General features: G+C 53.6%; 3 protein-coding genes across 5 annotated transcripts; 1 reads left to right on the top strand and 2 right to left on the bottom strand.

The window, feature by feature from the left end:
• Nucleotides 1–942: 942 nt before the first annotated feature.
• BAG6 (BAG cochaperone 6) lies at nt 943–11,991 on the bottom strand. Of its 3 annotated transcripts, XM_065884782.1 has the most exons (26): nt 11,695–11,957; nt 10,932–11,052; nt 9,781–9,898; nt 9,471–9,667; nt 9,182–9,235; nt 8,947–9,021; nt 8,086–8,324; nt 7,445–7,574; nt 6,758–6,955; nt 6,288–6,540; nt 5,857–5,934; nt 5,638–5,745; nt 5,403–5,515; nt 5,208–5,295; nt 4,719–5,002; nt 4,019–4,316; nt 3,699–3,868; nt 3,450–3,503; nt 3,236–3,338; nt 3,020–3,144; nt 2,701–2,847; nt 2,541–2,600; nt 2,287–2,430; nt 2,101–2,208; nt 1,427–1,573; nt 943–1,127 (listed from the first exon to the last, which is right to left on the bottom strand). In XM_065884782.1, exons 2-26 carry the CDS (start codon nt 11,037–11,039, stop codon nt 1,032–1,034), a joined length of 3,495 nt encoding a protein of 1,164 aa, XP_065740854.1. In that variant the 5' UTR covers nt 11,040–11,052; nt 11,695–11,957; the 3' UTR covers nt 943–1,031. The 3 variants fall into 3 exon arrangements, with proteins under 3 accessions (XP_065740854.1, XP_065740857.1, XP_065740856.1); XM_065884785.1 differs by lacking the exon at nt 5,638–5,745 and having other exon boundaries at nt 11,732–11,991; XM_065884784.1 differs by lacking the exon at nt 5,638–5,745 and having other exon boundaries at nt 11,695–11,967.
• A 2,160-nt stretch (nt 11,992–14,151) lies between these two features.
• APOM (apolipoprotein M) lies at nt 14,152–16,262 on the top strand. Its single transcript, XM_065885862.1, has 6 exons — nt 14,152–14,355; nt 14,737–14,891; nt 15,181–15,254; nt 15,348–15,446; nt 15,625–15,723; nt 16,130–16,262. The coding sequence occupies exons 1-6, from the start codon at nt 14,242–14,244 to the stop codon at nt 16,153–16,155; spliced, it is 567 nt and encodes a 188-aa protein (XP_065741934.1). The 5' UTR covers nt 14,152–14,241; the 3' UTR covers nt 16,156–16,262.
• A 130-nt stretch (nt 16,263–16,392) lies between these two features.
• C10H6orf47 (chromosome 10 C6orf47 homolog) lies at nt 16,393–18,288 on the bottom strand. The gene has a single exon (XM_065886045.1). It carries the CDS (start codon nt 18,043–18,045, stop codon nt 17,152–17,154), a length of 894 nt encoding a protein of 297 aa, XP_065742117.1. The 5' UTR covers nt 18,046–18,288; the 3' UTR covers nt 16,393–17,151.
• Nucleotides 18,289–18,447: the final 159 nt, after the last annotated feature.

The raw sequence follows: 18,447 nt of genomic DNA, 5'->3' as shown, positions 1-18,447 counted from the left end.
TGCAATCTCCTGTGTCATAGTTCAGTGCCACGTGATCTGTGGAGTGGTTTCAGTCAGGGAACCATTTCCCATTTACCTCAGTGATGTAACAGAACTACCTCAGAACAAACTTTCGTTGTATCTTTAAAGTTCTGTGGGCCAGGAATTAGAGCTGGGCTCCCTTGGGCAAATCTTGTGCCAGTGAGTGAGGTTGGTTGGTAACCAGTCAGTCAGCACCTGAGAGCTCCTTGGTCCTATAGGGCTTTTGCTCACATGTCTGGGGCCATGGTAGGACATCTGGAAGGCAGAACTCCATTGGGTTGTCAACCACTGTCTCTGCATGGCTTCTCTGGCAAGATACCCTGAGTCATAAGGCCTTTTAATGTCCCTCCCTGAGTCAGTGTTACAAGAGGTCTGGGCAGAAGCTGCAAAGCTTACAACCTGTCCTTAGGTTTCTGCCACGTTCTATTTGCCCAGCACAAACTAGCTAAAAGGGGGAAGGGACAGCAGAGAATTTGCAGCCACGTGTCCCTTTGGTCATGTCTACAAAGAAAGGAAGTGCTTTTATAGCTGTCACATGTGTTCAGGCACAGAGCTTGAACTTGGTTGGGCTCCTTGAACAGGGTAGAACAGTTCTACCAGAGTCAAACTTGGTTAACACTGGTACCACTGCATGCTAGTCAAGACTACAGGTCTGCAGCTGCTTGGCAATTAAATGGTTTGAGAGCCCTATCCTAGCACGTACTAGGATGTAGGTTTCTTTCATCTCATTTACAGTTTTCCTTGAAAATGGCTGACCTCACAACAGGCTTGTACACTTGTACTGCACACCTGCTCATGGTGAAATGTTAAAAGCTGTCTAGTATAGGTGGGTTCCTGGGGATTAATTTATAAAACCAACTTCATAGAAGATTAAGGGGCTTAGACTACTTAACGAAGACAATTTAGAGACCAAAAGAAAGAGCCAGGAAAATCTGACTTTATTTCTTAAATACTGTGAAGGAAGAGGGGAGAAATGGTCCCCTGATGATGGAGGGCTATGGAGCAAAGAGCTAGGGATCCTCAGCAAAAGCCCTGTGGGCATTAGGGAAGCGCTGGGGGCTGTAGTTAGGGTCTTCCTGCAGTCGCTTTTGTATATCAGCCCGGAGCTAGAGAGAGAGAGAGAGAGAGCAAAGCAGGTTGGAGTGGTACTGGCCCAGCCCCTAGGATCCCAGCAAGCACACAGAAGTCACCCCTCAGGAGCTAACATTTCCCCACCAGCCATGTACTGTCCAGTAGCCCAATATGGCATCACTGAGCCTTCCCAGATGCCCCTAGGGGAAAACATTTTAAAACCAAGTGGTAGCCCCAGACTGACCAGTTCATCTCTGAAGGGATCCAGGGAAGAGGGACCCTAGCCCAATCCCTCCCACTAGACCATCCCTATGCTGCTTCAAGGTGGGGGCACCTGCTGCCTGTAGCTCTCCTGAACCTCTGGTGCCTCCAGGTCCCGGCTCAGGCTCTCGGGGCTCGTCAGGGGCCGAGCTCCGGCTGCCTTAGCTGCCCGGCTCACGGCCTCTGAGAGAAGCAGCTGGGGGCCCTCACCCTGCATCGTCTGGGGGATGGGGTTGAAAGGGAAAAGAGGCTCAACATCAGATCCAATGTCACCACCCAGCTCACCCTTTCCATGAGTCAACCACTGAGTCTCCATGCTAGCGGAGAGAAGGGAAACAGTCCATGTGTCATTTTGACAGCAGAAATGCCTTCCTAATTGTGTTTGGCTCTGGCCAAAAACACCATTGAATGTGCTGGACTTAGTCTTCAAAACAAGAGGGGCAGAACGGGTCAAGCCACCCAGTATTCACAGCTAGCTAGTCCACAAGAGGAAGCCCACCTTAACGACGATGGGCCCTGGACACATGGGGATTGGGCAACTGAGGGATGACAAGGACTGCTGACAAACAGACTAATATAAAAGTGTGGGGCAACAACCGTGAGCAAGTCTGAGCCAGAAAGGTTTCCTCATCAATTAAATCAGGGGACTAAACTAGGAAGAATTCTTTCCAGCTCTAATTAGTCTGACTCTAAGCACAACAGGGGAATTCAGATAAAGAGCGATCCTCAGGGAAGAGGCAAACCAACCTTGCGTCTCTTGGCAGGCATACCACTGAGGTAGGCATCGCTCAGTGGGGGCTGCGGTTTCACCTTCCGCTGGCTGTGAATGTCCTGCTGGATAATAGGAACCCATTCCTGGGGAGGAAAAAAGAAAATAGTCATTCCCACAACTTTCAGCTGCCTTAGCCCACTGGACCACCTCCTGACACTCACTGGGGGGACTGCAGCTGCCCAAGGTTCTGTCTCGGCTGAAGCTCCATCCTGCTCGTCTCGGGAGCCTCCCTCAGGAGCAGGAGGCGGACCTCGGGACATGGCCTCTTCTGCTGTTGTCCCAGGGGCTGGAGAAGCATTCTCCCGCTGGCAGTCAGACAGTGGGAAGACCCAGGCTTCAGAATTCTCAGCCTCCAGCCCTTCCGGCCCCAGCCCTCCACTCCACATTATCTGGCTCCTCGACCTCTCCCTGGTACCTGAGGCTCAGGGGGAGTTCTCTCTGATCCCTGAATTTCCATTGGCTCCTCAGGAAGCGTCTGTGCAAAAGGACAGAGAAGGAGACCACCACAAAAGGCCCTCTCAGATCTCTGCAGTTCCTTCGAGTCCCCTGACCCCATAGCCCATCAGGTCCCTTACCTGAGGGGGATCACCAACCCTGCGAACATATCTGAGAATGGCATCAGGGCCTACAGGCATGTGCTCCAGTACCACCTGAAGCCTCAGTCCCATCATAGTGGTGAGCCAGCTCACCAAGGACGGATTCACTCCACGAGACATGCGACGCTGGGGGGCAGAAAGCAGACTTGGAACACAAAACCCTCAAACAGCTTTCGAAAGGTACCAAACAGTAAAGGATGGCAGTTTTGAGAAAAAGAAAAGAAAACTGCAGGATACCAAAGAAAACAGAAACCTGAGGAAACAAAAGGCTGGGAATCTGGGACTGGGTGATGCTTACAATTCGGCCATTGATGACAGCAGCAAGCTCCATCTGCTGTCCCCCCAAGCAGTGCAGGTTCAGGGCCAGGCATTCAAACAGGCCCTGGTTACACAGCTCTAGCAAACGGGCCCCAAATCCACTGTCTGTGGGTGAGAAATAAGGACGGAATGCTGGCACCCAGCAGCCCTGCACATCCAACATGCCCCATTCACCTGGGCCCAGCGAGCCCCTGACCTGTGCAGTGCATCACGTGAGCAGCAATACTATTAAATTGCTCTTGGAGAAATTCCAGGTTTGTCCGGATGATGTCCACACCTGGCTGAACTTGCACCAAAGACTGAGAGACAAAACACACAAAGACCCCCAAATCAGAAGCCCTGAGAGACTGGGAGCCATGGGCTATCCTGACCAGAGCCAGGAGAGGAGGGGACGGAGAAGGGTTACTCACAAAACTCTCCCGCACGTATTCTTCTAGCCCCGTGATCAATGTGTGGGTTGCCGTCTGGGGGGCGGTGTGGGGGGAAGAGAACAGCACAAGTTTAGAACCAAGTCCCACACCCCTCAAGACACTTCCCCCTCCTCCCCAACCAAGCCCAGGGCTTGAGCTGGGGCAGTCACAGCTTTAGGCAACGGACAAAGTTAGGAATAAGGAACTGAAGGTGAGAAGAAGAGTTCTGGGCCCAAGGTCTTCATTTACCCGGATGTTACCAGGTGTGGGCTCCTGGCCACCCAGATAGTGCTGGTGGAAGAAAGATCGCAGCTGGGGCTGGAGCCGCTGCAGTGGCTGGAAATGCCCGTGGAGAAGCATCACCACATCCACCATGGAGAAGTTCTGGCACAGAAGAGAGAGCAGTGCCCCAAAAAATCCTAGGGACAGGGGCAGAAGGGAGCAGCGGCCTTTACCACCCGACCTGCCCATTAGCCTCACCCCACCTTGACAATACCCCTAACAAAGGCCATCTACCGTCCCCTGGTTGCCCCTCCCTAGAGAAGGCCAAGGCACCCCCATTTGCTCACCGAGAGCCCCATCAGCCCCAGGCTCAAAGATGTTGCTGGATCCACTGAGGCGTTGTATGAAAGCAGCGATACTTTCACTGCTGCCAGCCCGAGCCCCCAGGGAGCCCAGCAGGGAACTCAGCACTCCCTGCACCACCGAGGTGAAAAACTCCAGCGGCAGGCTCTCAGGACCCAGGCCTCCAGGACTCCCTGCGCCACCAGAGGGGGACCCTGGTGGAGGCACCGTCTGCTGTTCTGGGGCCGGAGGCGGGGGTGGGGGCGGAGGTGGCGGAGGTGGTGGAGCAGCTGTTTGTGTCGCCTGCCCCACAGAGAAGGAAGGAAGAACAGAAGACAAAGTGAGAATGGGGACAAGGGCATAAAAGGGCATCAGGAAGGCACAAATCAACAGGGGTCTGGAAGACGTGGAGCTCTATTCCAGTCTTTGCACCTTAAAGCAGAATACACACTGTAGCTTCTCCAGAGTAGAGTCAGGTTGAGCAGCTACCTCTCTCCCTCTGATTGAGTTAGGTCAGAAAGCAGTGACCCAAATTACTATGCTTCTCTCTCCAAGCCCTGTTTTCCTCATCTCCAAAATGGAGGGTTCAGAGTCAATAAATTCCCAAGTTTCCTTCCAAGCGGCAATATAATGGCAACAAGACTCCAGTGCCTGGCTGGGCCCAGGAATAGGAAGGGTGAAGTGAGGAGCAAGCCAGCCACTCACCTGCAAGAAGTCAGTCATGCCCTGGAGAAAGGCAGGGACACCAGGCATCGCCACAGTAATGGTGGGAGAAGCCATGCCAGGCCCTCCAGCCCCTGGCCCTGCAGGCCCCAGCAGGTTCCCCAGGAGCTGAGAGAACTGAAGATCAGAGGCGGAGGGTTGAGGAGGTGGAGGCTGGGCAGGCCCCCCGGGGGCAGGGCCAGCTGTGGTAGCTGTGTTGGTGGTGCCGGCACTGGCTGACGCAGTGGCAGGGGCTGGAGGTGGAGCCATTCCTGGGGTCCCCTGAGCTATAGGGGCCAAAAGAGGAAAGTTGAAATCTCAAGAAAATCAAGACCCCACAGCATCTCCATTCTGGTCTTCCCAGTAGGAAAGCAAGAACAAAGGAATATGGAGAGAACTGGGAAGTGCCAGTGAGGAGACCGGGAAGGGAGCATCAGCCTTCAGAGCCAGGGAAACCTCCTCAGTTTGAAGTGGGGAAGAACAAGCACTCACCCACAAGAACAGGCTGCATAAGAAGCTGCCCCACGAGGCCGCTCACCATCTGGGCTAAAGAGGCGTTGGCACCCAGGCCAGCGCCCGGCTGAGGGGGGAGGAGAAAGGCAGGCTTTCAGTCTTGGCCTCTCCATGCCCCACCATAGAATTTTCTCCCCACACTCATCCCCAGTGGAACTCCCCACCCCTACTCACCAGAGCCCCCGAGACTGGGGGCCCCCCAGGATGGGAAGGCCGAGCCTGTGGAGGGGTGGGCCGGGCAATCACCACCCGGGTGGGAGCTGTCGGGAAGCCTGGCACCTGCTGTCCTGTGGGTGGCAGAGGGGAGAGACCGAAGAGGGCTGAGGGCCGGGCCCCGGCCTGCCAGTGGATGATGCCCACCACCGTGGTCCAGGCCCCACCTCCCAGGCTTCCCCTTTCAGGTCATTACCTGCGGCCGCGGAGGCAACAGCTGCCACCATGGCCTGATGTGTGATCTGGTGGGCGACGGCGTGCATGAACTCAGGGGGCAGGGAGGGCAGCTGGATGTGGGTGGAGCCTGGGGGGTGGGTCTGATGTAACCTTGAACCTGGACCCCCTTCAACCCACCCACTTGGCCCTACCCCTTCTCTACCCAGAGCTCAGCCTGCTCTGATGCCCTCACTCTTACCCAGGGTCTGGCCATGACCAGGGGGTCCTAGGGGGCCAGTGGGAGCACTCGGAACTCCACCGGGCTGTGTGCCAGAATCTGGGCAAGGAGACAGAGAGAGTGGGCCTGAGACAGGCAGGGCCAAGGCCTGACTGTATCCTCCTGATATCGGCGTGCTTCAGGCTTCCACTCCCCCGACCACAAAGCCTGCCTTTCACTCCATCTAGCCAAGGAGGAGACACTCCCTTCACCATGCAAACAGCTCCCTGAGGACAAGTAGTTCTTCCTGCCGCCCGCCCCCCCACACCAACCAGAAGAGCTTCTGCTCGATCCCCCTGCCACCGCCATCAGCCCTGGCCTCCCCTTCCCCACCTGGCGCCCTCACACCTCAGCGCCAACCCCACCTCCCACGTCGCGCTGCTCTTCTCTGCCAGCGACTCTTCCTAACTCACCCTGAATGTTCATGTGCATCATAACCACGGGCTCCACGCTCTGGTGGGAAATCCGGATGACCCTTGGGTGGCTGGCGGTCGGCGGGGGAGCCGGTCCTGGCGGGAGAGCCCCCTCAGTCAAAGACTCGACGGTGGTAGAAGAGGGGGCCAAGGACGAGGCCTGCCCAGGACCAGGGGGAGGTGCCTCTGCACTGGGAGTCGGGGGGGGCCGGGTCCCATTCCCCGTCATGGTCACAGTGGTCCCCACGTTGATCTGGACGATAGAGATGGATGGGGCAGAAGTGAGAAAAACACCAGAGCCTAACCCAGAGCACCCCGCGACACACTGTACTTCTAAAGGCTCCTTCATTGTGCGTCACCACGTTTCCAAAGTATGCTCCCCTTCTAACCTCTTTTGAGCCCAATAGCTATGCTGGATCGTTCCACTGACAGCCCTCCATTCTCCCTCAGGCCAGACTCCCCTAACCCACCTGGATGGGGATGGCTGCCTGCTGGAGCACCATGGGGGTGGTGTAGTGAGACATGGGCCGGACCACATGCAGGTGACGCGGCGGCGCACACGCCAGATTGCAACGCAGGTCAGACAACGCCACAAAGGTGTTGCCCAGCAGCCGCAGGCTCTCCCCCACCAGGTTGATCAAGCGCTGGTCCTCTTCACGGCCCTCTTGCTGTACTCCCCGGGGCCAAACACAGAAAGGCGGAAAACATTAGGCTAGAATCCACCTCGCTAACAAAGACAGCACCTTCTTGAAATTATCACGTTCTCACGTCCTCTACTTCTTCAAGTACGTGCTTAGAAGCTTCTGTGTAGACCACATCTTTGCAAGTAAATTCTGTTTTATACACGTTAACAGCTTCCTGATAAAATAAGCCCTACAATGAATCAGTTACCACCTGCTAATCTCCCTTACTTTATAAACTTCCTAAATAACTCACTGAGGGGATCAAGAGGGTGCGAGGACAGTGACAGTGGCCATCATAAAGATGTCAGGGAGAAAAAGATCCTCCTTCTCTGTCATGGAGGAAAAGATCACTTCCTTCCAAATCTAAAGGGCAGCTATTCTGTCGAAGGCAGTGCCTTCTGCGGGGGGAAGGGGTGATCTGCATTTCTCCCTGCCCCACTGGGGAGTACTGGGCGAGGGGGTGGGCGGGCTCACATTGTTATTGTAGTCTGTAGTGGCGGCGGCGCCCAGAACCTCATAGTAGCGCTGCAGGAAGGGCTGGAGGCGGCTCTCAAGCCGCTGTAGCTCCTGAAGCACCTCGACATACTCCGCAGGGGAAGGATGGCTGTGGGCAACCCCAAGGGGCAGTGAGCCAAGGCTTCCCTCAGATTCCCAACCTCACCATATCTGCCCTACCTCTTCCTGGCCTCCCAGACCCCTGGCCCAATCCCTTCCTGAACTGGCGGAGCTTCCGTTCTTTAACCTCACCCAGGGGAAGATAGGAAGAGGAAAATAAACTGCTTCCACCCTCCCCACCATACAATCCTGTACCTACAATGGCAAAACACTAACCCTAAAAAACAGACGGGGCCTGTGTGGACTCAGGAGAGAATCTCGCTCAGGCTCAGGAAGCACCACTTGGATTTCCTTGCCCCAGGGAGACCAGTGCTTCCGGCTCAGCGGCCAGGCCTAACCCCATTTACCTACACTGGAGCCCCTCCCTGCCCCTCAACACTAACTCTACAGGTATAATCCCTAAGCAATCCTTCCTCTCCCATCAGACCTTCCCTGGTCCTCATACTTCACTTAGAATCCCCAACCCACTCCTACCCCAAAAGGTTCCCTCCATCTCTCACTTGGGTGTGTTTGTGTCTGGGGCAGGTGCTGGGCCTGCTGGGGCTGGGCCAGAAGGGGAGAGCTCCGGGCTCTGGGCAGGGGCACGCTCCTCCACCTCTTCTGCCTCCATGGGCTCCCGAAGAGGCACTTCACTTTCGACCGGTTCTGATGTTGGAGAGCTCAAGGCTACTGGCCCCGAGGCCACAGCTGGCGTCTGTGGGGGCGCCTGACTCTGCTGGGCTTGGGGTCCCCCTCGGCACTGAAGGTGGGGAAGAGTCAGGACACCAAAGGCAAGATGAGACAGCAGCAGAAAATTACTCAGGTCAAAGCAGACTGAGTGGAGAATGCGCTAACTCGGCTCCCTGAAGGCAGGGCTCTGCATCTACACCTGACTCCCTAGCAACTCCCTAAGACTTACACAAGTTAGATGCGTGATGAATACCTATGATACTTCCAAACAAATTACTAACAAAAAGTATGGCCTCTGATTTCTTAACCTCCAAGAGAAAAGAAGGAAAGGCCACTGGTTGCAAAAGCAAACTAAAAAAATTAGGCCATCCCAGTATCAAATATGATAAGCGAGGAATAGAAAAGCATGGAATTAACTGAAATGGAATTAACTGAAAAAACATGCCATGAGAATCATCTGACAAGTCTGCAACAAACTGCCCAGATACCCGGGACTTAGAGAATTGGCAGGGATGAAACAGCCTCACAAAGATACTTTTTCTTTCCGAAAGTATGAAGACTGCAAAGAGACTAGATTAGGAGGGGAGAATCCAGTGGATGTGGCCAGTCATGCCCCCACCCCTAGGCTGAGAGAAAAGGGGTAGGGAGGATGCAGTGAGACAGACAGACCCTAGCCAGCCCTGCCCACTCACCTCCATCCGGGATAGTAAGGTTTGTATATCCCTGATCATGTGCTGAGCCATCACCAGCCGTACTCGGGGCTCACTCTACAACAGGAGAGAGAAGATCAGGACAGGTCTGAGATAAGCCACAAGCTCCACCACCTATTAAACCAGGTCCCAGCCATCTCCTCAGCCAGATCCGCCCCCACTTCATGGCCTCCTTCTCCCAGATCCCCTTCCCTGACCCTCCCAGGCCTCAGGATACCTGAATCGGGGCCTGTTCCATGTTGATGTGAACATCCACAGCAGAGCCGTCACTCTGGGGAAAGGGTAAGGGAAGTTGTTCTGGGAGAAGTCAAATACTAAGGCCCCCGCACTTCCAACTGATTCTCTGGAGCCCCACCCCCTATCTCTTCAAACACTGAGGCCATCATCAGACCACAGGGCCCTCCAAACCCAATCTAAAGACTGAGACGCCTGTCTTATAAGCTCTTGACTGCTACCACAACCAAAACTACCCCAGAAAAACCCTCCCATGTGAAACACAAGCTTACAGGAAGATTGAAGGTTCCAACCATGACATAGCTGTTGGCATTCCGGTCATGAACAGAGGCCCCAGGCCCCCGAGTACCAGGTGGGGGTCCCCCACCATGGGTGGCTGAGGCAGACCCTGTTCCAGAAGACGCTGAAGAAGGGAGCTGAGTCTGAGGAGGAGCCCGTTCCACAAGGTGGATAACCTTTCCCCCAACATCTGCAGAAAAAAAGATATACACCGAAACATTGTATGATCAGGTAAACCCACGGCCTCAGCTCATCCCTCTGAACAGCAGCGGCAGCTCTGAACTGCCTCCCCCACCCCCTTACTGTATTCCTGGAGCTTCTTATCATCCTGCAGAACTCGCCCCTGATAGATAAGCCGCTGTTTCTCAGAGGGGATGCTGACAGAAGCAGCAATGTGCTCCTTAAACTCCTTTACATTCATCTGTAAGGAAGACGAGATGTAAATAGGAATCAGGGAATGGAAGAAAAAGGAAGGACAGCAGAGGGACAACCGACTTGTGAGGGGTAAAAACCATCCCATCATAAAATCACTACCTGCCTGTCTTAATTGTGAGGTAATTATTGTGCAAAGCCCTGAACTAAGGCAACACCTGTCAATATACATACAATAAACATAAGGAACTTCAGGTTATAAACCTAGGACAAAACTACAAGGTTGAAAATCAGAAAAGTCAACTGACATTCTTTTCTCTCCTTCTCTGCCTGGCTCCCAAAGGAGTGTGTGTGTCTAAAGATACCAGTGACCCCTCCCCAAACACAGAACGATACCAACACTGTAATCTCAAAGATAAAAGCAGTGACAAAGAAGATGGAGTAGAAAATCAGATTAAGGAAGGCAGACTCAAGCAAGAAGAAAGAAAAAGGGGCAAGCCAGAAAAACATTTTTCCTAACTAGACAACTGACTCTTAAGGAGTACCAAGCTGTTTACATACACCTAACCACACAAGCCTATACGGTTTCCTTAAATACATGTAACACCGTGTTTTAAAACTATAAATTAACCACCTCAAAATTTTGTCTATTAGAGCTCTACCTGCATTATGAGCATTACAGGATCTGATTTCTATCCTTTAAATACACAGTACAGATGTCACCAGTTTTTGTTTTTAAGACACATTTGTATTTTAGTTCTGTGTGTTCTCTTTCCTTTCCCAAAGGCAGGAGCTGTGTCTCTCCCTGTGGGCTGGGGTTCATCTATGATGTTGGAATACAGACTCCTCCTTCCTTGTTTCTCTCTGCACTGAGTTTTATCCAGGTGGAGTAAGGCAAAAGAAAATCTGCCTTCCCCAACAAAAACCAAAGAGGAAACATCAGAAAATGTTCTGGCTACAATATGAACAAAGGAATCAATGAAAGAAAATGTGAAAACCAGAAAACTAGGCTCTTCTCTCAGAATAAGGAACCTATAAGAGGAACAGTTAATGGGTGTCTCCCAGAAGTACTGGGGTCTCACCTGGGCCCCCACAATAAAGGTCCGGGTCTGAGAGTCCAGGGTCTTCACCAGCACCTCCAGGCTGTCAGGTTCCTCCATAGTGGTACTTGTACTATCATTGGGCTCCATGGCCGACAGCTCTCTAAGGAAGAATGTTATGAGGGAGGTCCGCTGTCGCCCAGAGCAGATTTTTATATACCCGGAAGCCTCCCCGGCCCGAGACTCCGCCCCAATACCTAAAGAGTTTCTCTCACACAGGCACACACACTCACACCCTCCCCCATTCCCCTTCAGATTCCGGGGCACAGGGAGAGAAACACAAAGGGCAACAGATCGACGGCACAGGGATCTGGAGGACGGCAGGTGGGAGGGCCTCCACGATGCCAATCACAATAAGGGAGGGCCAGTCGGACTAAGAAGCAGAGAAGAAAGGAAACACAAGACCAGTGTCATCACTGGTCGCGATAAAACAAGGGCCCGAGAAGTCGGCAAACCCTGGGACAACGAGAGACCGAGGGTCGCGCCAGACTCTGCGGAGAAAGTGGTTTCGCGCACGCGCGCCACGCCACGCCACGCCCATCGAACCCGCCTAAGTCGCCACAGACCCGAAATGACGGACACTCACGGTGGGCCAGCTCTGCTAGCTGACTGCCTCCCTCTTCCACCTACCCTCGGTGCTCTAGCAGAGCAACGCAACCAACACAGACCAAACACACCCCCACACACACCAAACACACACACACCCCACAACCCCGCAGCTCCGCCCCCGACTTCCCCACTGTACCGTCACTTCCGGCCTCCGCCAACCTGCCTCCGCCAACCTGCCTCCGATGGCCACTTCCGTTTCCGACAGTATTTGGGGATCGCGAGGCGGTACTTCCGGCTCCCCCCAGGTCCCCAAGCTTTACTTTTGTGGGGCACGACGAGAAAGTCCGCGGCCCCAAATAGTGAGTTCCTGGGGGCTAAACGGGCCGGGGCCGGCCTAGATGGGAAGGAGCCGAGCACCCCGAAGAGCCGCCGCCGCCGTCGCCCGGGGGACCGTACTGCGCTTGCGTGCGTCGCACTACGCATGCGTACACACTTAGGCATCTCCCCACCCCCGCCGGCGCTGTCCATTTGTTACGTGCGCGCGCTTAAGCAGTAGAGGGTTGTGGTGGACCCTATAAATGCCTGAAAAAAAATTATCAGGTGGGACTCTTCGACTGCCTCGAGAACGGCTTTGAACAGTTATATGGATCTTGGAGTTTGGAGACTGGGGATTGTGCCTCGCTAATCTATGTTAAAATCCTGGCCGGCAGAGAATTTGAGGCGGCACTGTCCTGGCCACCTAGAATACTGTCTTCCTCTTACCATCGTCCTAGTTGCGCCTCGCCTTCGGCGCTTCCGGAAGTCACCCTTTCCATAGGCGGTTGGAGGTGGCTCTCGAGCTGATTTGCGTGTGGTGGCGTCGTTGGGTTTGACCTCTGTTTTGCCCGGTGGGCGTTTTGTGGCGCCATGTTCTTCCCCGGCGGTGTGCGGCCGAGGGGACACGCCATGTTTTGGAGAAGCTAAGGATTTACTGCCTTTCAGGACTTTTGTCTAAAAAAGGACGCCTCCGAGTTTGGGAATTGGGAGCAAATAGAATTACACTGGACCGAAACACAAGACTCTGACCCTGGGGAATTGAAAGGGCCGCCTAAGGGCTTCTGCGGGCCGGAGGTCCGGGGAGATTATCGTTCCTCTGTCCTCTTCTCCCCCAGCCCCTCGGGCAGCGGCCTGGGCCCCGCGGTGCTGCCACTCCAGCCAGACCCGTTGCTTCCAGTGTGCCTGCCTCTGGTGCCCATCCTTTCTGGGATTCGTAGTTTATACCTAAGTCCCAGTACTGTTTCAGTTAAGAGTTCTAGTAAGCATCTGTACATGAGCCCCTAGTTTGTGCCAGCCAGTTTGCTGAGGGTTTCACGTACTGTCATATTTAAAAGGCTTTCAACATCTGAGATAACTATTATACCCACTTTACAGGTGAGTACCCCTAGGCGAATGTCAGTGGCAGAACTGACAAATTCAGGCCTACCAGACTCCCTTGGGTCAATCACTTCTACTTTACTGCCACAATAACTTGTATCTTAGTTTTTTTTATTAAAAATGTCAAACATTATCCCAAAACAGTAATAACGAACCCTCATATACACATCATCCAAAGTTTATTCTTTTAACTAAATTGCAAACCCATAGCAAGCCTCACCTCTCAGAACAAACCTTTATGGCAGTCTGTGGGTTATAAACAATTTATAAAAGAAGCTCCACACCTTCCATTACATTAACTGCTCCACCCACTTGGCACTCACTACCCAATGACTGCCTCTTGACAATTCTTTCCCTACCTTCCGTTACTTGAGAACTTAATGCCCACCAGAGACTAATAAGTACTTTACAAACACTACTATTAATTATAGCGAATATTTATTTTGGACTTCGGTGCAGGCCTTTGCCATGGGCTTTATGTGCATTAGCTCTTTTAGTCCTATGAGATGGATGATTTGCTCATTTTACAGATGAAAAAACAGGCATAAAGGTTAATAAAGTTATCCAAGATCGATAAGTAGAGTTAAGGGTTTGGACCCACTCTGCCTGACGCCACTGTCTGTTCTCTTTAACCACTAGATTATGTAGTCTCTTACTTATAAACACTGAGTGAATGAACTCATGTGTCAGCAAACTTTTCTGGGGGGTGTACATATAGTTTCCCCAATTAACAGCTTCAGAGAGAAAGCCTCCCATCCACCATGCTCCAGCACCTGGTTCATACCTGTTCTAAAGCACTTACCAGGTTGTACTGCAATGATTTGTTTATACAGCTAGTTTTCTGTAGACTGACTTCTTCAAGGCCAGGGACTGTGTCTTATTCATTGTTATGTTCCCAGGGCTTAGCCAGTTCCTGGCCAACAGCTGGAACTCAAAAACAGTTTGCTAAGTGAGCGAATGAAAGAATCAATCCACTTGTCTTCAGTGCTGCACAGCACAGCAGATATCCCAGCTCAGATATGGGTTGAAAGACCACAGGCCTACCTGGAGGGCTCAGCTCTCTTAATTCCTGGGAGACCCTGGACATGCCAGGATGTATTGTGGAGTAGTTGCATTTAGAAGATGGGGAGGAAGTCCCAAACACTGTAAGTAATCCAGGCTTGGGTTGGAAAACAAGGTTGAAGTTACTCATTAGCAGGTGAAAGGGCCAAGGGTCGAGGCAAGGGGGCTGGAAGCAGAGTGGACTGAGCAGCCAGTCCACGAGGCAAGGGGGAGAGCAGTTAAGGCACCAGCCACTCCACGCAGACCCCCAGCTCCCTCCTGCCTGAAGATGTTCCACCAAATTTGGGCAGCTCTACTCTACCTCTATGGCATTCTCCTTAACTCCATCTACCAGTGCCCTGAGCACAGTCAGCTGACAACTGAAGGACTAGATGGGAAAGAGGTATGGACTGAGAATGTGGGAAGCGTTGCCGGGTTGGGGGTTGGGGGCCCTTGAGAAGTGGCCTAGGATGACCAAAAAGCCACACTGGGAAAGGAAGGGAGGAAGAGGGTGTGGGTGTTGTGATGATGAAAGCAAGAAGTTAAAAAAAATATTAGTACGTGGCCATCAATGTAAAGACACGTAGAATTGGGAGGTGGGGTTTACTGAGGAGGGACAAAGAGGAAAAGTCATTTAATGACTCCTTGTCATGGATCCAACCCTCAGTTGGAAAAAGGCAGCCAACACCTTCACCCCTAAGCATTGTCATTCTGACTGATGAAGAGGCTGGATGGATTCTGTAGTGAGACCCACCTTCTTCTGCTCCCCTCGTTGTCTCTCCAGTTCCCAGAGCCCCATCTGGGCCGGTGGTACTTTATCGCAGGGGCAGCTCCCACCAAGGAGGAGTTGGCGACTTTTGACCCTGTGGACAACATTGTCTTCAACATGGCCGTGGGCTCTGCCCCCATGCAGCTCCAGCTTCGAGCTACCATCCGCACGTGAGTGGTGAGGAGGCAGAGGCAGCAGTAGGTACAGTCTCTGCCTAAAGTGTGAGCACCCACCCACAAAGAGCTGGGCTCTTTGGCATATCCATTATTCTTGGTCCACTTGAGTTCAACAGCTCTGTTAGTTTCCCTCCGGAGAGATAGGGACCTAATCATCCCTTGGTAGCTTGAAACCCAAGGGGATCCAGGCTTCAAGAGGGAATAAGATGAAGTAAATAGAGGCTGGTACTGAGCGGTTGAGGTGTCACTCAGTCTTTCTTCCTTGTCACCACCACCTCTGCAGGAAAAATGGGCTCTGTGCGCCCCGGAAATGGATCTACCACCTGTCTGAGGGGAGCACAGATCTCAGAACCGAAGGTTGGTTCTCTCCAGCCCTCACTCTCCTCAAGCCCCCTGGGCTTGCTTGCTTCTGTACCTCAGTCCTCACACTTGCCCCACCCACCCTGACAGGCCGCCCTGACATGAAGACCAAGCTCTTCTCCAGCACATGCCCAGGCGGAATCATGCTGAAAGAGACAGGCCAGGGTTACCAGCGCTTCCTCCTCTACAGTGAGTGAGGGTGCCAGGCAGGAAGTGCTGGGGGGAAGCGGGAGCCGGGGGGCAATATAGCCCCTTTCTCTGGGCTCCGTGACATCATCTCAGGAAGGGCTGCGTGCTTCCGTGAGGGCCTCAGCAGGGGCGGTGCTGAGAAGCACAGGCTTTCACGGGCCTTGCCTTGCTCTTCCAGATCGCTCACCACACCCTCCCGAGAATTGTGTGGAGGAATTCCAGTCCCTGACCTCCTGCCTCGACTTTAAGGCCTTCTTACTGACTCCCAGGAATCAAGGTGAGGGGGTAGAGTCCCACAGAAAACAACTAGGACTCACCAAGTCTTCTGTGAGTGCTGGATGAAAGGGACTCAAGTGATGTCACCAGAGGGCATGGCCAAAGGCCGACATCATCACATTGGCTGTGTTGACACTTCCATTTGTGTCACAGACTGCAATGGCACCACAGGGAGCCAGGATGGGCTCTGGGATACTCAAGAGAGGTTTCTGAGTTTGCAGTGGATAAAAGGGGCAGAGGGTCAGACAGGGGGCAGAGGTCTGTAGGGAAAAAAGCCCTCAGAGACCCCTTCTCTGACATGGGGGAATGAGGGAGTACATTCTTCCTCATCCCATTACCATCAACTTTGCCTCTCTCCCTGGGTCTCCTTCCTTTTCATCCTCTTTTTTTCTCCCTCCTCCCACCAGAGACCTGTGAGCTGTCCAGTAACTGACCTGTGGCTTCATCTGTGCCCTCCAGATGGATACAGTAGGAACTGAGATTGTGGTGGGGGGAGAAGCTGGAGACTCTTAACTCCCTTTCAAGAATAAAGATGATTTTTCAATCCTCATCTCATTTGGGGGTTTGTCTCCCAACATCAGTCCCACTCCCCCCATTTCAGTACTCCCTCTGGACCTTCTACCACCTAAGCCCCCAGCTGGACGGCGTCAGGAAGGACACTGAGTGACAGTAACTCTCACTTTTAGTGGTGTATTTAGGATTTGGTGTGACACATTTATTGCTGAGTGAGCAAAGCCAACCCCCCAGTGGGGTCTGCAAACTCCAGTGCTCCCCATACTGCCTATGAGCTGCCAGCCCTTCTGAGCTGGCCCTCCTGCCAACACTGCCAGCACCATCCCCACTCCCTCTGGCTCCTAGGAACACCCAGATTCCCCCCTGCAGGCTCCCCATCACCTGTGGGAACCCCATCCAGACCCCCTAATCCACCCACCTAGCAGTGCCACTCTTTCCCAGATAGCACAGATCACAGGATCCACAGGATCCCCTGAGTCTCTCAACCACCCTCTTACCCCACCCAGAGGTCTGTCTGTCTTGCCTCTAGTCTCCTCCACCCCTGGAGAGTTTTGAAAGGTAGAGAAGACCCTTTAGTCTTTATTCTCCACCACCACACTTTTTTTTGTTTGTTTGTTTGTTTTTAAAAAGCGGAGGTGGGAAAAAAAAAAAACTGGAAGTGGGAGAAATGTAAAAGCAAAAATTAACAACAGCTGGTGAATTCAAGGCCAATGCCCCTACTGTCCATAAACACAGACACCCTAAACAGTTCTCCTGTGTGTGAAGGGGGGCGGGGCCTCTGTGCCCTCATACTCTGGGGTTTCTGCCCCATCCCTGAGGTCCCTGTGCTTACAATGTGGATCGTGCCCCCACACTATCTTCACCCTTGCTCCCAACCCACTGAGGGTGGGACGCTGGGCCACACCCCACCCCGTGGTCACAGCCTCTTTCCTGGGTCTCCCCTCTGCTCCTCACCCTCCCTCCCCAACTTCTCGCCCTCCAAGTCAGTGGCCTCCCCATCCCCACTGGGCTCCCGGAGGCTGACAGCCAGCACCAGGGCCTGTAGAAGACCAAAGAGGCAGGCAAAGTGCAGGGGGTGAGCGGTAAGTAGGCTCAGCACGGCATGGAGCCCATGCAGGGCAGCCAGGAAGGACAGTAGCCCATGCAGCCAGAGGCCCAGCGGTCCACGCAGGCCCAATGCGTCCAAGGCTGCCCGCAAGGGCCTTGAGCACAGCCCTAGCAGGGCTGAGGCCAGGAGCTCCAGCAGGTGCAGGGTCAGGTTGGTGGAGATCTGCAGGCACTCCTCTGGGTCCCCCAGGTACTGGTAGGGAGCCCCTGCTCCCCCACCTGTTTCCCCCCGCAGCCAGCCCAGCAGCTTCTGATACTGGCCAGGCTTTTCCGCTGGGGCTTCAGGCCCAGGGAGGCTCAGTCCCTCTTCAGGGGACACACCAGGCTTCTTGGTGCCACCTGAGTCCACAGGATCCCATCCTAGTTTGAGAATGGTCTCTCCAGCCTCCAATCTCCCAGACTCTTGAGTGCTAGAGACAGTCTCGTCCCACTTGAGAGAATCCATTTTTTTGCACCCCAGTTGCTCAACTTGGGACTCCCTGCTTGGTTCCGGAGCAGCCCCAGAGCTCCTCTGTGCACCTGAGTCCTTGGTCTTCGGAGGCCCCAGATCTCCCATGGTTTCTGGGGCACTGTCCCAGTCACTCGCTGAATTCTCAGAGGAGCTGTCCATCCGTCTGGGTTCTGGGGCGGGCAGGTCAGGCCTCGTTGATTTCCAGCGGCCCCAGGGGCGAGGTAGCCAGCCACCAAGCTGTCGCAGGAACATGGTTGGGGTGTGTAATGAGCCCCCAAATTCTGGGGCTGCTTCCTGGCACTGTTTAGACTCTCAGGTTTGGGGGCTGAGGGTTTCCTCAGAAGCCACAGTCTGCTCAGGCTCAGAAGAACAGGTATCTGCTGGTGAGTCCTACTCTGAATTCAGAAGTGGCTCCCCACTTCCCTGGATGGTCATGCAGCCTCAAGTGTGTCCAGCGGCTTGTTTCCTTTACAGTTTTGAGGTAAAGGAAGGCACATCCAAGTTCATTCACCACCACCACCCAGCACACAAGATTCCAAAAGTCTCAGGATCTGACAAAGCCTGGGTCACCCCCCCAGTGTCCTCCCTGTTTTCCAGGTTTCTTTCCCAGCAGGCAGCACCCCAAGTTTCACTCACCAAGCCTACGCCCCAAGG

Source organism: Phocoena phocoena, chromosome 10 (genome assembly GCF_963924675.1).
Source record: "Phocoena phocoena chromosome 10, mPhoPho1.1, whole genome shotgun sequence".
NCBI lineage: Eukaryota > Metazoa > Chordata > Mammalia > Artiodactyla > Phocoenidae > Phocoena > Phocoena phocoena.
This window is presented reverse-complemented; position numbering and strand designations above follow the sequence as displayed.